Source organism: Mauremys reevesii, linkage group 8, assembly GCF_016161935.1.
Source record: "Mauremys reevesii isolate NIE-2019 linkage group 8, ASM1616193v1, whole genome shotgun sequence".
Taxonomy (NCBI): domain Eukaryota; kingdom Metazoa; phylum Chordata; order Testudines; family Geoemydidae; genus Mauremys; species Mauremys reevesii.
The window spans coordinates 13,178,083-13,198,137 of NC_052630.1; the positions used below are offsets into that span (position 1 = coordinate 13,178,083).

General features: G+C 38.8%; 1 protein-coding gene across 2 annotated transcripts in view; it reads left to right on the forward strand.

Annotated features, from left to right (window-relative positions):
- Positions 1-20,055, forward strand: part of FSTL4 (follistatin like 4) — an 817,110-nt gene that overhangs the window by 494,514 nt on the left and 302,541 nt on the right. For both annotated transcript variants that reach the window (XM_039485151.1, XM_039485152.1), the window contains one exon: positions 7,371-7,619. In XM_039485151.1, coding sequence (XP_039341085.1) covers positions 7,371-7,619 — 249 coding nt within the window. The remainder of the gene's footprint in view (positions 1-7,370; positions 7,620-20,055) is intronic.

Below are 20,055 nucleotides of genomic sequence, written 5' to 3' on the forward strand. Positions count from 1 at the left end.
CCTTATTCAAGCTAACTTTGAATTGAACTTCCTGGGAGTTTTGCCAAAGTAAGGAATAGAGTTTAGGGATGGGAAAATTATGAAAAGTTGACTGTACTTTGTAATATCTTCCACAATGTATAAAAGGCAGAAAGGGCCTTGAACTTCATGAATTAATCAGTGGTTAGAGGATGCATAGCCTCATAAGTCTGAGGATAGGAATTACATCTTCATTTTGCCTTTAAATTTTTATTTTGAAATAAACAAAACCCTGTTAAAGGACTTGACACAGTTCCTGAACTGCACCTGTCTTACGAACCACATCTGGCCTTTGTTTTTCAACCAGAATCCCAAAATTCTCACGTTTCCAGCCAAAATTCTGAGGAACAGAATCTTGTCATTGATAGAGACAAATGAAGTTCCACTTCTCGTCATACTAACTTTAATATAACTACTTAGGCTTTGGCCATGTTTGGTAAATTTAATTAGTGTTGAAAAGTGGCTTGTTTTACAAGATGATCATTTTTTAACCTAGGTAAATGACTTTCTTTATGACTAATAAATTAAACGAATTATATCTTTTTCATGCAGTGCTGTGGGGCTCATAAATACTGCAAGCAGTTAGCTGGTAGTTTCACTTGATTACCTTTTCCATTATTGTGTTTTATAATCCTTGTAGGAGTGGGAAATTCATTCAGTTTTCATAACATGAAAGAAAAATATTGTGGGGGGTTAAGTTTAATTAGTGAACTACATCCCTGTTTTTGTTCTTGTCTCAAAAGCAGGGAAGTTCAGTGTTTTAACCAATGGCGTGGTCCTTAACGGGCAACTACTGGAATAACAATGCCAGCATGACCTTGCATACATCATGCTGTGCAGAGGACGCCATTTCACTCTACCAAATGACGTCCTACATGTAGTGTGACCTTGCATGCGAGGTCATTCTGTGCGAAGGATGCCATTTTGAGAACAAAATGGTGTCCTCCATGTGGCAAAAGTGCCATTATGCCATTCTAGCATTATCTGGCCCTACTACAGCACAGATCTTAGCTGACAAGCCATGGAAATTCTATGTTTACTTTCAATTGAATGCTCTTTGGGTAGTTATGAGGTGTGTTCTACATAGCCATCACAAGAGGTAGCAAGAGAAGTGGTAGGCAAACATCTGTCAGTAATGGCCTAGATAATACTTAGTCCTGCCAAGAGTGCGGGTGACTGGACTAGATGTCCTCTCGAGGGCCCTTCCCTCTCTGTGATTCTGAGACTTCGGAAAGATTTTACACTGGATGACCAAAGTCAGAAGTTTAATGGGGGACTTTTACTCACCTTAGCTGCTAATTAATTAAGAATGTCTTTTAAAATCCTCCATGTGGCTTCTGGACTGCTCAGTGTATCTTAAGCCTTTCTCTTTAAAGTCTGTGTGCTAAAGGGTCTGTAGCACCACAGTAGCTTCCCCATGTGGACCCTTCAGTTAGATAATCTTTCAGTCAAGTTAACCGCTGTGAATGACATACACACAAATATTAGCATGATGTTAAATTTGCTTTAGTCTTTAGCTGATATTGATCAGTGCAGATCGTTGACTTCAATAGCACTATGCCGACTTATACAGTTGAAGTTCTGGTGCATTATTTCCTAAGTGGGGAAATGTCCCAGTGGCATCATTGTCATTAACCAAATACTTAATTTGCAGCCATTTACAAAGGTAACCAAAGTAAAATCATGACTGTATCAAGTGCTGCTACACTGAAGGTTGTTTCAGAATTTCCATTTTGCAGCACTGTTTGCAAGGATTTAACTAAATTGTATGTAAAAGTTTTCCCTGTGACCAAACTTTGGCACTCAGCTGTAAGGTCTTTGGGGCAGGGACCTTGTCTTCTCTTATGTTTCTACAGTGCCTACCATAGTCCCCTGTTCCCAATTGGGGTCTCTGTATACTACTATAATGCAAATAAATATTAATGTCCCAATTATAAATAAATACAGGAGAGAAAATATCACAGCTGAAACAAGGAAAAATTTGTGCCACCAGGACCATCGTTCCAGTGCCACAATTAATGCCTTTTGTGAGGATTCCTCTTGTATGACTGAGATCCTCCTACTCACAAAAACATAAGAATGACCTTATTGGGTCAAACCAATGATCCAGTATCCTGTCTTCTGACAGTGGCCAATGTCAGGTACTTCAGAGAAAATGAACAAAACAGGCAATCATCGAGTGATCCATCCCCTGTCATCCACTCCCAGCTTCTGGCAATCAGAGGCTAGGTACACCCAAGGCATGGGGTTGTATCCCTGACTATCTTGGCTAATAGCCATTGATGGCCCTATCCTCCATGAAATAATCTAATTGTTGTTTGAACCCTGTTATAGTTTTGGCCTTCACAACATCCCCCACAATGAGTTCCATAGGTTGACCGTGTGTTGTGTGAAGAAGTACTTCTTTTTGTTTGTTTTAAATCTTCTGACTATTAATTTCATTGGTGATCGCTGTTTCTTGTGTTATGTGAAGGACTAAATAACAAAATCATGAATGGAGAATGTTATTTAGTCCTTCACATAACACAAGAAACAGCGATCACCAATAAATGAGTATTTGGTCCTGTTAGTGAAGGCAGGGGGCTGGAACTGATGACCTTTCAAGGTCCCTTCCAGTTCTAGGAGATTGGTATATCTCCAAATTATTATTATTATTATATAGATCTCTATCATATCCCTTCTTAGTCGTCTCTTTTCCAAGCTGAAAAGACTTTTTAATCTCTTCTGAAATGGAAACTATTCTATAATCTTAATCATTTTTGTTGCCCTCTCTGTACCTTTTCCAATTCAAATATATATATTTTTGAGATGGGGTGACCAGATCTGCACACAGTATTCAGGGCGTGGGTTTATATAGTGGCATTATGATATTTTCTGTCTTGTTATCTGTCCCTTTCCTAATTATTCCTAACATTCCATTAGCTTTTTTGACTGTTGCTGCACACTGAGTGGATGTTTTCAGAAAACTATCCACAATGGCTTTGGGATCTCTTTCTTGAGTGTTAACTGCTAATTTAGACCCCATCATTTTGCATGTATAGTTGGGATTATTTTTCCAATGTGCATTATTTTTCCAAAGTAATCTTTGCACTTACTAACATTGAATTTCATATGCCATTTTCTAGCCCAGTCACCCAGTTTTGTGAGATCCCTTTGTAACTCTTTGCAGTTTGAGTAATTTTGTATTGTCTGCAATTTTTACCACCTCACAGTTTACCCCTTTTTCCAGATCGTTTATTAATATGTTAAACTGCACAGTACCAATACAGATCCCTGGGGACATGACAATTTACCTCTTTCCATTCTGAAAAATGACCATTTATTCCTACTCTTTGTCTTCTGTCTTTTAACCATTTACTGAGCCATGAGAAGACCTTCCCTCTTATCCCATGACTGCTTAATGTTTACTTACTCATGTTTGATGGACCTAGATCTTGGTCATAGCTATTCTTTATTAATAGTGCTGTCTAAGTTAACTTAGAGTATGTCTACACTTACCCCATGGGGATCGACGCTGAGGCGATGGTTGATTTAGTGGGTCTAGTGAAGACTCGCTAAATCGACCGCAGATCGCTCTCCCATTGACTCTAGTACTCCACCAGAATGAGAAGCATAAGGTACATCAATGGGAGAGTTTCTCCCATCGACGCAGCATGGTGTAGACACCTCAATAAGTCGACTTAAGCAATATTGCCTCCAGCTACATTATTCATGCATTCTCCCCGTAGTGTAGACCAGGCCTTAGTGAATAAAGAAGCCTGTGCTTTTGGAGTCAAACATCTTGGGGCTTTTTCTCTTATTGGGTCCTTATATTTCATATCCTGTTATTATCACTTTTGCATGCCATCCATGTGTGTTGGTTGGTGGCACTTGTATGATTCTTCACACCTTCAAAGGACTGTACAAATATTAATTTAATTAATAATTAGTGTTGATTAATTTGTTAATATCAACCTCATTCAGGTTCTGGCCAAAGAGAGTCCCATATCTGTAAACTTCACCTTGGTGATCTGCAGATTCCAGACATGTGAGACCACTAAAGACATGTCTGGTTTACTGAATGGAAAATAAACAGCTTTTTCTTTTGTTGTTTTTGGGGTACAGGCAGTTACTGGAATCTAGCCTTCACTAAAGTTACCATCAGGAGTTCTGTGGCCAGTAGAATCGCATAAATCTATCCATGAACAAAACCCATAGGGCACTAAAAACCAGAAATGTTTTAAATGATAATTTCATAGTATGTAGAATGGGCAAGGCCTGAGCTACTTAGAGGTCTTATATATATTGTTACTTACCCAAACGGTCACAGCATTAAAGGTCAGTAATATTTGCATTACAATGGGAATACAAATTTTTGTTTTCAAGAAGGTAGATGTTGTGACAGAAACCAACAAAAGACAAAAAAAGATCAAGATAAAGCTGATGCTAAGGTAGAAATCTTGTCCTTGCCGGTCCAGCCATAACAATGAGGTGGGTGGTGCACACAGCTGCTATGTTTTAAGAGTGGCTATAGTAGGGAAGGATGGCTCAGGATGGATTGGGGTGGGGAAAGGGCGGGGAATAAATATACAATGGGGGCAGTGTGCTTTTCTTTCCAAAAGGGCAGCATGCAACTCCCGGCTAGTGTTAGCAACATACTGCAAAACATACACCAGAGAGCAAAGTAACTAGCTCTGCTTTGTGTACTAGTTAGAAACCAGCCTAGCTGAAGGGTGTGTGTGTGTGTGTGTGTGTGTGTGTGTGTGTGTATAGGGGTGGATAGTTTAAGAATACTAAAATCCCCTCCACAACTCAGCACATCTATACAATCCAGGACACGTTACAGTCTTAAGCGAGCAACCAGGGTTTGCAGGAACTCAACCTTTTCCATCCTACAAAAGAATGTCCATGGACTCCATGTGGGTGGTCACACTGTAGGATATCTGGGATCTAAGAAGAAAGTATAGAAATGGATCTAATTTAGTTATGATTTTTGCAGAAGGGGTGGAAGGTCAATTATCTTACCAGAATAAAAAACAAACAAACAAAACACAAAAAATGTAATCTACAATAAATATTTTATCTTAAACTGTACCAGCAAATGCTGACATGCATTTCCTAGTGTGCCACATTCTGTTGAACAAGCTAAGCAACTATAATAATGCAAGTTTAACAGAGTTTCTTCACTCAAACATCGAGACCTTTGCTCTGACAAATGTACAATAGATATGGTAATTATAGGTGACCTTGACAATAGGTCATGTAGAGGTCACAGTATGTGTATTGCTGTGGATAGTTTTCAGAGACATGCTGAACAATTAGTGAACTGAATAAAGGATATTCAGATATCCCTCTGAGGGACTGTACTTTTTAAACTGTTCAGAGACACTTTTGACCTTCTAGTTTATTACGGGTTGGGAAAAAGTCAATATTTCTTAGCCTGCCAAGGTGCAAAAATTTTAATGAGTTATTGAGTCAAATAGTTAATCCTCCAATAACAGATTCTTTTCCTTTCGAATTTACAACGATAAAAACAAACTTAACAAGGAGCAAGCAAAAATGGGTTTTGTTACATGTGGAACTTTGACTTGCATTTTGTACAACTATTTTTAACCCCTTGGTGTTTGCAGTGGATCCGGAGGTCTTGCTTTTAACACTGTTGCATTTTCTATCAGCATGTAGCATTGGGAAATCATAAATGGGCAACAAGGGAGATTAATTAAAGCTTGCAGTAAAGTGTTGGTTACCAAACTACCTTCATGTTTTAATTATTCTTTCTGTAACATCCCTTTGTAATTCTCAACGTTATTCTTATTACAATTAATGCAGCCCAGTAATCTTCTAATTTTCCAAAACTCATAATTAAGTGTAATGCTGGTTATTACTCTTTGTACAGTGGCTTATTTCAAAATACCCCGTCCTCTAGAAATTATAGTAATAACAGGTCTGTTGTAAGCCGTTCAGTGCAGAAATTTTAGGTGCAGTGCTATTACAATCTAAAATTAAATTTTCTAGGATTATAATAATATCAAACGATAGAAATATAAATAATGTTCAGTTCATCATATTGTGCTAATACCTAAAAGAAACTAGACATTTATTTATTGTTATATTTACATAGGCCCATATGCTGATGGCCTCACTCATATTGGGAAGCACTTAACCCCATTAGTAATTCCATTGACTCCAATGAGACTCCTTGCAGGAGAGAGATTTCAAAAGCTCTCAGCATTGGCCTGACTTTGCTTCCATTGAAGTAAATGGGAATTTTATCATTGACTTCACTGGGAGCAGAGTTAGGTCAACATTGAGCACTTTTGAAAATGTCACCCATGTAGGAAGCTGATAGCCTATCTAGGTAAGAATATCAGTGTGTCTGACCCATAGCACGTGGGGTGCTAAATGGAGGTTTGCATGGTTAGAGTATCTGAGTGATTTGTTTATTATGATATAAAAATGAAAAAAAAGCAATGGATTAACTAATAGTTAATAAATATCTGTTGTTTTGTTTTTGGAGAGTGAGTTATTTATTGGTATCTATTTAATACATTTATAAGAGGTCCAGCAATAGGTATCTATCCTGCATATAACTAAGTAATGCAAAATACAAGAATGAAGTTAAAGAACTAACCAACCCCAATATACGGTACAGCCAATGTGAACCAAAGCATCAGCCACAAAGTTAAGCTTGCACATTAATATGATTAATTCCACCCTACACAAAAATGATTAATTTTTGACCCCTGCTATGGGTCATCCAACACATTTTTTTCTTTCTTTTTTCAATTGTCACCAGCTCTCAGAGTCTTAATTGTGTCATTGCTAGCCACTGTGGGGTCTGCCAGTGTCAGATGAGATGGCCAAGTGAGTGACACCTGAATAGACTTGTTTGAATTCAAGAACCTTTAGTTTTACCAGAAAAAGAGATCTGCATCTAGTTTGGTCATCGATGCTTATACAGGCCAATAGACATTGATTTTTCAGTGTTTGAGTTGGGAAGGAAGAATATAATCCCAACAAAGTCTTAAAATACCACCCCAGAACTGCAGAATGAACATAGTATAGGTATTTAGTCACTGAAGACCATGGTTCAGCAAAGCACATGCTTACCTTTAAGCACATGCTTATGCCCATCACTATTCAGCAAACCACTTAAGCATGCACTTTAATGCATTGCTGAATGGGGGCTGTAGAACTGCTAGCCTATGTATGAAGATACTCTCCATATCACAGTTGCAATATTGTCCATAGGATGCCCATGTATCCTTGGAATCCTTATATCCTCTACGCTTGCAATGTACATGCTAAAACAAAAGACCAATTAAATCCTGTTAAGCAAATATAGTTAATGTTTAAACTTTCTACTTTTTCAGTGCTTTATGGGCAAGATGGCCTACATGCATCATGTGAAAAAAAGTTCTGTGGCCGGGGAAGTAAGTGTGTTGTTAACAAGGAGACTAATCAGCCTGAATGCAAATGCCTAGAAGACTGCAAGCCCAGTTATATGCCAGTGTGTGGATCTGATGGCAAATTTTATGAAAATCACTGTGAAGTCCACCGAGCCTCATGCTTGCAGAGGAAGAAAATCTACATTATCCACAGCAAAGACTGTTTCTTCAAAGGTAGGATATCATTCTATATATGTATATAAAGCTATAGAGTTTCCATTGTCCATCTTACTTCCATCATGATAAATGACTGTGTGCTACATATTATTTCTAAGAGATACATTTTTGAAGGATGATTTATTCCAGCCCAACACTTTATCAAGCTATTAAATCCATGAGCATTGTTACCCAGAATGAAATAAGACTAGTAACTGGTAAATAATTAACATCATTGTACGCATTGTAGTCAGTAGGAACTTAATTTCCAATGTAATAACATTTTACTATGGAATTTGTTTTGTAAGGCTTTGAACAAGACAAACACCTTAGAAATAGTACACTTTGTTACATCAGGGTTGTTGTGGAAATTGTAAGTGCTCTGTGAGGGGAGCAGAAAGTCATAATTTTCTCATATAACTGAATGGGGAAACCTATAGTGTATTGGTCCCACGTTATTGGGGCTTTGGCAATGGATTCCACAGTAGGTGAGAATTAGAGGATTTGTGGATGTGCTAGGGATGATGGTATTTGGCTGTACATCCAACTAATTATCTTCCGTGCCATTTGGATCACTGGTGTGGTGCCAGCAATGAGAGGAAGAAATACTGGGATGAGATGAGAGGGATGGGGTATATAGTGAGTGTATATATGAGAAATAATAGGCTAAAACTGTCATGAACAAGACTTGACAAGATGAGAGGAATAATTAGGAGGTCAATTTAACTCATAAATATACCTGCCCAATAAAAAATGAAGTATGTCCTAAGGCTAAGGCATCCTGGAGTGAGATGCTCCCACAGACAGTCACCCTAGAAGTTATAATGCACACACCACTATTCACAAATGTTGTCTGTTCTGACAGTGGCAGAAGCAATGAGACCAGCCTTGGAACAGCTGCATGGCTGAATAAATGTATGTCCCCTGCAGAAAAATCTGACATAGCCAAAATGCAGGTCATGAACAATTCACTTAAGCAATTAAAATCTGGATTCTACCAGAATTAGTGGTAAGAGTTAAAGTTAACACAAATGAAACTCTCCTCCAGAGACCCCCCACTTAGGATTGTCCTTGATCGTCTCTGTGATTTCTACTTTTTCTTTCTTCCCAGTTCAATTAGAAGTGACCTTGGTATTGAGCAATGCAGCAGGGAATACACGCAGTGCTCCTGAAAAAAGTGTTTTTCTCTTCTTTACACTCAGCCGGATTCATTGGCGTTCCTTTAGATATCATTGAAGTTTTTGGAAACTGTTTAATTGACAGAAATCAGAGAACATACCTCTAGATAATTACTGTGAAGAAACAGTTTCTGCAGGATAATTACTGCAAATGTCTTTCAAATGGTCTGTTACATCAAGCTGCAGGTATTCGGGACTTCTAAAAATCAGGACCAGTGTGTCTCAAGTTGGGCATCCAGAAGTTGAGGCACTTGGAACAAGTGGCCACTTCTGAAAATTTTGATTTATGTCTAATACAAGTTAACCTCTGAATTCATTTGGACCAGTTCAAAAGCAAATTATGTGGACTAAGGACCTGATTCTATCTCACTCTAGTTTTATAGCAGCGTGGTTCCATTGACTTGAAAGGTGTTACTTTCGATTTACAACAGGGACAGTTCCTAATGAGTACCTATACTAACTCACAATTTCAGCTCTATCTGGAATGTATAACTCTCATTAAGAATTATGGGATAGCATAAAAATTGGGGGAAATTGAATTGAGAGAAATCAGGAATTCTAATAAGATTTTGTAGGCAGACTCCAGTCCTAATGGTGTTGTACCTGCTTACAACAGCTCTGACTTCGGGTCTGTGTATCCAATCAGCTTTGCATTGCTCTAAAATAATTTTAATGGTGTAGTCTCTTCTGTAGTTATTTATATTTGCTGTACAATCTCTCTTTTGGAAACTGTACTTCTCTACTCATTAACCTGTGAAATTTTCAAGACAGAAACATTGTGAGATCCAGAATGTAGGAAACAGAATTGCCTTTTCAGACAGAAAGCTACCTACCAACTAGGAAACTGTTGTCAGAGCACAACTACAAATGTCCCTTTTAGAATTTGCCTTCCATATCAGGGATGATATCTAGCCTCCCCAATATCATCATGAACCATCCAAACAGCATTCCTTTGTACAAGGAGAAAGAAAATTAAGTGGACCAAAGTCTCTGCTTGTGAAAATTGGCACAACTCCATTCATGTCAATGCAGCAAAGAGTCTTGTGGCACCTTATAGACTAACAGACGTTTTGGAGCATGAGCTTTCGTGGGTGAATACCCACTTCGTTGGATGCATGTGATGCATCCGACGAAGTGGGTATTCACCCACGAAAGCTCATGCTCCAAAACGTCTGTTAGTCTATAAGGTGCCACAAGACTCTTTGCTGCTTTTATAGATCCAGACTAACACGGCTACCCCTCTGATACTTGACATTCATGTCAATGGATCTATGACAGTTTACACCAGCAAAGACTTAGAGTTGGTGTCAGCAACTAATCTGAGAAAAGGAGAGGTTTAGAGGTATAACTAACACTGCTGCTTAAATATATCTGATTAATGAAGGTCAGATGGCATTAGAAAACCCTTTCTACAACTAGTCTTTACCAAGTTCTCTCTTCTTTTGTTAATTCCTCTGTTACCTTCTGTCTGATATGCCTGAAGTTTAGGGAGATTATTATATTGGTCATTGCAGCATGATTATCATAAGGATTAGAATGGGTTTAAAGTAAAGATTTAGCTGCTCTGTAATAACTCATACTGTAGATACAGATAACTGAACAATATGGGTATTTCTGTTTCATACATTAGACCCCCAATCCTGCAATCAGTTCTGCAGAAGCCATGTGATATAACGCAATGTACTGGGAGCAGTCACAGATTATTTCCAATCCAATGTGACATGCCATACAGATCACACTACTGAATATAAAGTGTAGCTGAAAATTACATTTATCAAATGTAGCTCTGGGTACCAGAAGAAAGGTATGAGTGGGGTGTTCCAGATTTCCCAGTGGTAATTAGGTGGTCAAGTATGAGAATAATTCCTTTATCTTCAGATCACTGGAGACTTGATATTCAGAAGTATTTGAATGTCTGCAGAACTATTCATCACCCCTTGTTTATTGATAAGTGTTTGTACATGATAATAGTGAAGGGTATTTTTGAAAAAAAAGTTGGATTCAATGGCAGAAATATGTCTATTTTTGGCACTTCTATGACCCTCATTACCATAGTATCTGAACACCTCATAATATTTAATGTCTTTGCCCTCACAATCCCTCTGTGAGTTAGAAAAGTGCTATTTACTCCTATTTTAGAGAAGGGAAACTGAGACACAGAGAGGCTAAGTGATTTGCTGAGGTCACATAGGAATTCTGTGGCAGAGCAGGGAATTGTACCCTGCCCTAATCACTGGACCATCCTTCCATCTTTAATGAGGGAGAAATGGCTGCCACTCCCATCTTTCAAGTGTGATACATTGTCATTAGATGCTAATTAGCCTCAGAATCAATGTATCTTGTTTTACAAGGGACAGACAGTTTTTAAAAAAATACTAAACATGAAAAGGGAGAGTCTAAAGGCAGATATATAAGAATAAAATATATGTTGGTCAGTGGAATTTGTTCGTTTTATAAACTTTTGAATCTGCCTTGTCTATTTCTATAAATATTGCTGATTCTGTTTTGTTTGCAGGAAATAAACCATTCACAATCTACTTTGCGTATACACATTAGTTTATGAAAGCTTCATTTGTATTGATATATCTTTGGAAATACTGGAAACAGGGCAACATGCTGATATCTCATTTTGCCCTAGAAGAGTAATCGAATGTTTCTACTCACGGAGTTTATGCTGATCCTTATTTAATTAAATATAGTACTGGAATGAATTGATCTATGGCATTTTCCCTCAATAACGTATTAGTGGGCGCCAAAGTAATTTACAAGTTACATACTTTGTCCTTGAGATGAATATCCGTTCCCTGTGCTCTAGTTCCACATACAACATAGCCAGTTAAAAGATAAGAGATACTGTGTTTTCCAAGCTGAGTACCAGTGTGGGTCTTCACTTTCTAAAAAAGAGCTGGTTCAACAAGTGAGCTAGTGAGCTATTTCCCAAAGTGCTAAACCCTGACCAATTCAATTGAAGTCAATGCAGCTGCAAGTGCTCAGCAGCTTTGAAAATTAGGCCCTATACTCTCCCTCCTCGTTAGAAAGTTGTTGGAATTTTTTTTCATACTTGCATATAGTCTGCCCTTTTAAAATTATGGTTTTGAACCAGTGTTGTATTAATTCTTAATTTTAGATACTGTTAAAGAGAATGAGTTCTTATATCAGTAATCGGTGTCCTTGCAATGGCTGCATTATGTCTAATGAGACAGTGTCATGCTTGAATTGTTTTCTGAATACACCATGAAATTATGTCAGAAAGGAGTAGTTTTGTGTTTCGGTTTCAATAAACCCTTAAACTTTAAGCAATGGAGCAATGTTTAGAGTCACTCTTCAGCAAATAGGAGTTGTGTAAAAAAACTCTCATGCCCGGGCAAAAAACAAGACAAGAAAAAAAATTGATTTTACAGATATTGGGAAATAAAATACTCCAGTCAAAATGTATTAAGAGCCACTTACCATGTGTCTATTAGAGGAAGGATACTCTTATAGTTAAAACACTGTTAAAACACTGGACTGAGATGCAGAAGACCATGCAATCGGAGGTGTGACTGCAGCATGTTGTTGATTTACCCAAGCTAGCTTTGTTCTAGCTAGCTTGAGTACCAATAGTAAGTGAAGCTGCGGCAGTGGCAGTGGCAGTGGCAGTGCAAGCTTCAGCATGGGCTAGCTGTCTGGGTAATTACCCAGGGTTCCAGGCGGGCTTGTACAGCGTGCATTGAAACCCATGCTGCCATGGCTTCACTGCTGGGCTAGCTAGATTAAAACTAGTTGCGGTTTGTCTCCACAAGAAGCAATCAAACCAGTGATTGCTGCGTAGACGTACCTAATAGCAGGGAAGCTGCAGCATCATGGGCTATAGCCATTCGAGTACATACATACTCAGGGTCCTGGGTGGGTCTGTATAGCCTGTGCTGCTGCCCATTCTGCTGTGTCTTCCCTTGGACTAGCTAGATCACAGCTAGCGTGAGGATGTCTACATGTGCTGCAGTCACACCTCTGATTGCAGTGCAGTCACACCCCTAATCAATCTGTGCTTTGGTTTTCTATCTGTAAACCAGGAATAATAATGCTCCCGTTAATCCACCCTTTATCTGTTTGGCCTGTAAGATTTTTGGAGCATGGACTGTCTCTTAATGCGTGTTTTCACAGCACCTAGCACAATAATATGCAGCTTGATCACCTTGATCGATCGCTCCTTCAGCCCTCGTATAGATTATGCCATTCTACGATCACAATAATATTAATAATAATAAATATTAGGCTGATAAATGTATATACTGGAATAATACATTTAGTTGTTTGCACTGCTACATCCGGGTGGTGGGAGAACAGAGCCTGAAAGTGCAAACTGGTCTCTTTGAACTAGAGATGAAGTTTATCTCAGTCAGTCTGCAAGGGCTCTCTATTTGTTTTCTATAATCAACATAAGTAGATACTTTAATTATTTGAGTAAGATTATGTTGACGAGAGGACTTCTTCAAGGTGCTTTTCCCTGTTGGCTTCTTCAATTAAGATTAAAATCCCCAAGGAGCAGTATCTGGATAACACTATAGATTGAATCCTTATGGTCTGCCAGTTTATCCAATTATCTAAATGTCAGACTTGATGGCCTTTACACATAACTACAGATCAACCACATTTCAATGTCTGAGCAAGGTCTACACTTACTAAAAGATAACAAAGATAGTGTCTAAGATGTTGGTTTCTTCATTTTATTTTTTTTTATTTTTTTTTAAATTTTGTTTCTGTTCTTGATCTGTGAAGTGCTCACATGTGCTGCTTTTAGGGATAGCATTGTATAAGGACAGATTGATTGATTCCTATTACATCATTGGCAGTTTATTCTGTACTATTATAGTTACTAGGATGATGAATGCAAAACTGGGATGGAATCTGGACAACGGGAAAATAAAGGCTATTTAAAGTCCTAAGCTAACTCTGCCTTCATCCCAGCATTTTTTCTTACTACAGTCTCTATGACAGCCTGTGTGGTTCTCATTGGGTCATTTTATTTCTTATGCAAAGCAGTTAGTTTCCGAGGCAGCGATCTCTCTCATATCTTATATTTATGCCTTTTTTTTTTTTTGGTGAAAAAATAAAAGGATACCCCACCTCTTTCCAGGGAATAAGGGTTTTCCACTAAGCCTTAATGGAGAAGAATTAATCATTCTTGGAGGCATTCATGTCAGGAAATCCATGGAAGATGATTTAAGATTCATCCTAGTGAATTTATATTTTATTTCCCTTTTTCCCGGTATTGGCTCCTCAGTCCCAGTATCACAACATTTAATAGCACCAGCAGATAGCAGTTAGGTTAGTACTAAAGTTGTTTAAGTCCACTGCAGGTAGACCAAATTATCTGACAGTAATCTGGTTGATTGGCAAATAGACTTGCTCAATGAGTGGAGAGTGTGGACAACCAGTAAATTATATCAGTAAAAATGTTCAGGATACATCAAAATTTTGTTTTTGTAAGACCTTACCATAAGGCATCATGGAGTACGTTATATGCCAAATTGGAATTGAGCAGCGGTCTGATGCCCAAGAGATGATCCATCTGGACAGACGCCTACATGAGATCCTCGAATGCTGAAAGATGAGTTCTGGGGAAATACTGGAAGAATAAAGTGGAAGCTAGGCACAAGCTAATAGAGATCTGGAGAAGGGCGATTCTGCTCCCCAATAGGAAGTTGGATCCCCACAAGACTTAATCTGAACACAAACTCTGGATGACAATTCACCTTCCTGATCTCCAGAGGGGCCAGTGGGACTCTGATGCTTTTCTGACTAATAGTACAGTTGTACAAATAGAATAAATGTGCTTGCTTAGAGGGAGCTGTGTGGTAACTTATAACTATGGGCAATACGCTGTTCATAGCCCTTAGACTCTAAGGGTTAGAGAGAAAGCAAAGTGCAGGCCCTGGCCTTTTTAGGCAGTCTGGCTTGCTGGGGATATCACAGTGTAAGGGAGTGAGCTATGCATCCTTAAAATCCCTGGTCAGGACTGAGTGAAACATGGGTCTCTGCCCAAGAAAGGTGATGGCTGAAAGCCAGAAGTCTAAGGCAGGTATCCTTGGTGAACCATGGAAGGGCAGTGAAGGTGCAGTTGACACTAAGTGCTTAGTGATTGAAATTGGGCAACAAAACATACAAGGATGAAATTCCTCTGCCTTTTAGAAAAAAATATTAATTATGGACAATCAAAAATATCCACATTCACCATCACAGCTGTTCCACTTATTTGAAATGCACTTTTAGTCTATGACTTTTCTATTTAAGTAGATGCACAGACACACTTTTTGGCAAAACAGCAAAGTAATTTTTTAGCACGGTGATTTGCCATCCTTACTTTGTTTTCCCATAGCAGAAGTTCTTTTATTTCCACTTCTGTTCATTTTTCTTTTCTTCTTTTTCTTTACACCCACTTAGTGTCTTCACTCATTTGTCTCTCACTGTTTTTGTGTGGCAAATACTATGCATACACTATTCCTCTTGCTGTAATTCCTTTCTATTTTCTCCCCTAATTTATGAGTTTCTTCAGATACTTGGTAACAATTTACTTTCCTTGCAATGTACGCATATTAGAAGATTTTTCTTCCATTTAGATATATGTTGTTGCCTTTTCATGGTTTTTTTATTTATTTTTTGCAAGATCGGCAGTCTTGAAATGCTCCCCTGTCAGTCAAACCTATGTTACAGAATGAAAAGCTGCATTGACTTTCCCTGCTTCATTCTTCGCGTTTACTTTTGTCAGATTCTGACATACCCCCCTTCATCCTATTATACTGTATTTTATACAAAGCTCAGCTTTTCTTGCTGGGATTTGCAGTGACTTTACACTATAGCTTGTCGGATTTAATTTGTACTACTGTATGCATTCAATGCCACTACCTTGACCAAATTCTTGACCGTTCCATTACATACGCACTGTGCTATGCTGATTTCCTTATCCATATTTTGATTCCGTCCAGTCTTTACCACATCTCTAATTTTATTTTATCTGACAGCAATTTAACTGGAAAATTGGAGATGTATGGGCTCATGAACAAACTAATATTCTTATTCCAATCCTGTTTTCTCTCTCATCCTCCCATCCCCCCAAAAATGTCAGTAATATTTTTTCAATAAGCTAAATAGATGTTTGCCTTTACATTAGTATATATTTTTATTTTTCAGCAAAGGCCTGGCAGCAATTTGCATCCTCATAACTTTTGCCAAATTTTGCGCTTAGATGAAATCAGTGAGCAGCATATGCATGAGCCTAGGGTCAGAATTTAGCACAAAATCAGTGTGGAATTCCATGTAGCCTCTTCAATGGACATAGAAGATAGTTGCTTCTGAGTTCCCTATTTTCAAAATGATGATACAGAGTACTTACCAATATATGCTCTTTATCCTGGGACTCTGGACAGGTTAAAGGAAATGGATTTAGTGCCTTTACATAAGTATGCCTCAGTGCTTTGGAAGAATCTATTTAATCAAGGATGTTGGAGAAACAGTACAGTAGGTTCAGGGTTAAAATGGGACTGGACACAGTTCTAGAAAATATACTGTTCTACCATGAACAATTCTTTATTGGGAGAGAGTGTGGATTGGATAGCTTAATAGGATTTTTCCATCTGCAACCTCTCTGATCTTGATTTTTCTCCATTCTGCAACACTATGAAGGTTTCTTTCTAATTATGAAAAGCTCAAGATTATCTTTGTAGGCTGACAGAAATCTTAGTGTTTGAGTGCAGGTGAGCTACAAAGCCTATGATTAAAAAGCACACACAGGCAGTTAACGAATCACACAAATGTGTCTTTCAGCTGGCCTTGTATAAGACTGATTCAGTCCCAAATGGTGTTATTTTTAGGACTGTATCTTATTTGCTGGCTTCTGTACCTTGCACTCTTAGAAGCAGCTTGTTTTGGGGCTTCAGCATTCTGAAACATTTCTGAGAGGATGTTCATATATTTGGTTGAATTCAATACATATGAACTAGCTCTGTTTAATGGTTTACAAACTTCCAGGAAATCTATTTGGTTTCACACTATGTAGCTGTCCAGCTGGAAAAATCACTGTATGCGTGTTCCAATGACAGCTGTCCCGTCTGACAGTTAGTATTTGCCACTTTAAATTTACAATATTACTTGTTCAGATGCCTCCAGTGGAGCTAAAACAGATTGCGAACTGGTGGCAAGCATGGGATTAATCCCATTTAGAAAGAGGCTCAGATCTTCACAATGTAGGATTGCCTTCTTAATAATGATCATATCAGTATCCAGCACATCTATCTAAGGGATTTCTAGGATTGTAAAACTAGATAGCTACAATAAATAGTAGTATTTCTATATTTTAGTATAGTAAAATTACATTTAAAAGATTTATTTGCTATTGACAGAACTGGTATATATATTTATATATATATGGACACTGTACATCTGCTTCTCTCTCCTGCTTTCTCTTTAAATACCAGCAAAACTAAATAACTTCTGCTCCCCAACCCTTCAACTGAGAACCGTCTTCTGACTTCATCTTTTTGGGATTGACTCTCTAGCTATTCAGGGTGCATACTAGAAGCTCCTAAGGCAGCGTTTCTCAGATGGGCCACATGTAGCCACCGATGACTTTTCTTGCGGCCGCAGCTCCTGGGCAGTGATGGGGGACAGGAGACAAAGCAGTGGTCTCTCCCACAGGGCCACCATCATGGGTTGGACCCTGCCCCCCTTCTGGAGACATAAATGCTGGAGGAGCAGGCAGCTAGTGAGTTCCCCACCTTCCTGGGGACAGTGGGGTGGGCTCCAGCCCTGGGGTGGTGGGCAGCAGGCTCTGGCCACCGGGCTCCAACCCCCAGCTGTGGGGCTCACACCCCCGTCACCCCTGACCCCCCCCCCCACTGCCTCCACCAGCCTGTCATTTTGCCCCCCACCCCCACATCCTCCCTAGTGACCTCCCCATCCAAGGCTTAATTTGTCCCTGGGATTGCCAGGACTGAGTAAGTCTGCTGATGTGAAAAGTGATATGTGTATGTTTGTTAATATCACTTTTCACAGCAGCAGACTTACCTACTAGCAAGTCTTTTAAAAAAAAAAGCAACCAAAAAAGCAAAAGAAACAACAACAAATGAGACAAGAACCTGCAGAGCACCTTATTTGTGTTTCTAATCTGTTTAGGTCCAGTAAACAATAGAGACAACGACATTGTTTTTATTACTGAGTCTGCAAAAAGATACAATACATTAGAATGATTTGGACATATGCATATTTATTTGTTTTTCCTAAAGTTAATTAAGTATTTTAGGAAAAATTTCTCAGCGTGGCCACCACCAGGAGTTAATGGCTGCACTTTGAGGCCACCAAAAAATTTGTTGTGAGAACCCCTGTCCTAAGGGGTGATCAAGAGCTTGGTTCCCAAGAAATAGAAATACTTGTTGGACCATATTCTGTCTTGGTGTAAATTGGTGTAGCTTCAGCTGAGGACATTTCCTCCTGTATCCAATACTAGAATTAGTTAATAGACCTTTTCGAAGGGTTGATGAAGAAGATTCTTTACTTCCCCGCTGCAAGGAAAGACTCGAGCGCGGGTGTCAGTCATTCCCCGCTGCCTCCTCTCTCCCCTTTCACTGACGTATGTCGCTACACACTGCAGTGTGGACACAGCCTGCTTTTCACGGCTGTGTGCAGTTCTATGCATACTACAGGCTGCCACCAAGGGTGTGTGATATAGCCTTAAGGTGCTCTGAATAAAATCCCGGCTGCATTGAAGTCAGTGGCAAAACACCCACTGACATCTGGGGAGTTAGGGTTTCATCTTGTACAAGGAAAATATTTCCCTTTTCAGTAGAGAAACCAAAGATATACTGTGGGTCCAGAATACCTGTCCCTCTCTTCCCCCTTCCCCATCGTCCCTTATTAGAAAGGCTATATTAGGATTCTAGACTTGTCCTTTCATAAGTACTCAGAGGTACTAATATTTTTGCTCTTTAAATATTTTTATTTAATTACAGTTTTTTATGAATTTTCTTTTACGTATTTGTGTTTTTATATCCATTTTAAAATGTTAACAATAAAAACTACAGAGATGAATCGGAATAAACATATAATGTTTTTCTAGGGAGAATGCCCCTTGACATCTCTCGTAGATTAACCCCGCACATCCCCATTTAACACAGAAACTCAGATAGATGGTTTTCAGTTTTTAAAAATCCTTGAATAAACCCCCAGTGCACATAATTTTATCAGTTCATAGAGGAGGACCAATTGTCTCCATTGCAAAAAAAAAATGCAGACTCAAATTTCTCTTGCCAATTTTTTTCTGCAAGTAACATAATTATTTGACTTCTGTAACATACTCAGTATTTAAATAATAAATAATTCCTCAATTCTTCCACGCTTAGCTCAGATCTACACTGGGAGTGTGGGGGGGTAGGGATCGATCTAAGTTATGCAACTTCAGCTACATGAATAACATAGCTGAAGTCGACATACTTACATCGACTTACTGTGGTGTCTTCACCATGGTGAGTCAATTGCTGCCACTCCCCCGTCGACTCTGCCTGTGCCTCTCGCTGAGCTGGAGTACAGGAGTCGATGGGAGAGAGCTCGGGGGTCGATTTACCATGTCTAGACTAGATGCGATAAATCGATCCCCACTGGATCGATCGCTGCCTGCCGATCTGGCCGGTAGTGAAGACATACCCTTAATCATGTCAGGCAGTCCCTTATCACGGAAATCAGTAGGACTATTTAACTAGTAAGATATTACTTGACTTGCATAAGAATCAGGCCCTGCACGTTCAAAGTTAAAAGTAGGTAACAATCCCCAATAGAATAGAAAATATGAACCTAGGGAAGAAAATCAAAAGAAACAACACAGATGAAGTCCCCACAGAGAGCAACAGCATATGCAAATTGGACTAACAAAGATGAATCATAAAAGAACAAAAGCATCTGATTAGAGTCTAATGCACATTACCACTACTAAAACCTTTGTCTGGGAACATTACATCCTATAATGGCAACCCCACTGGTGCAAAAGGAACTGGAATCAAAGGACTTCATCAGATACAGTATAGGCGGACAGTGGATAAAAGAAGGGAAAATATGCAATTACATTGGAAAAACAGCTAAAGAAGACTCCAAGTGAACCTCTTTCCCCCTCCCTCGCCTCCTAAAAGGATAATTGTTAATGAAGCAAATATTTGATATAATTTACAGGCTGATAGGATCTCTCTATCTCTTCAATAGAGAATTATGTTCATAGACACCCAGGGAAGTTAAACTATTCAAGCTAATTGTAA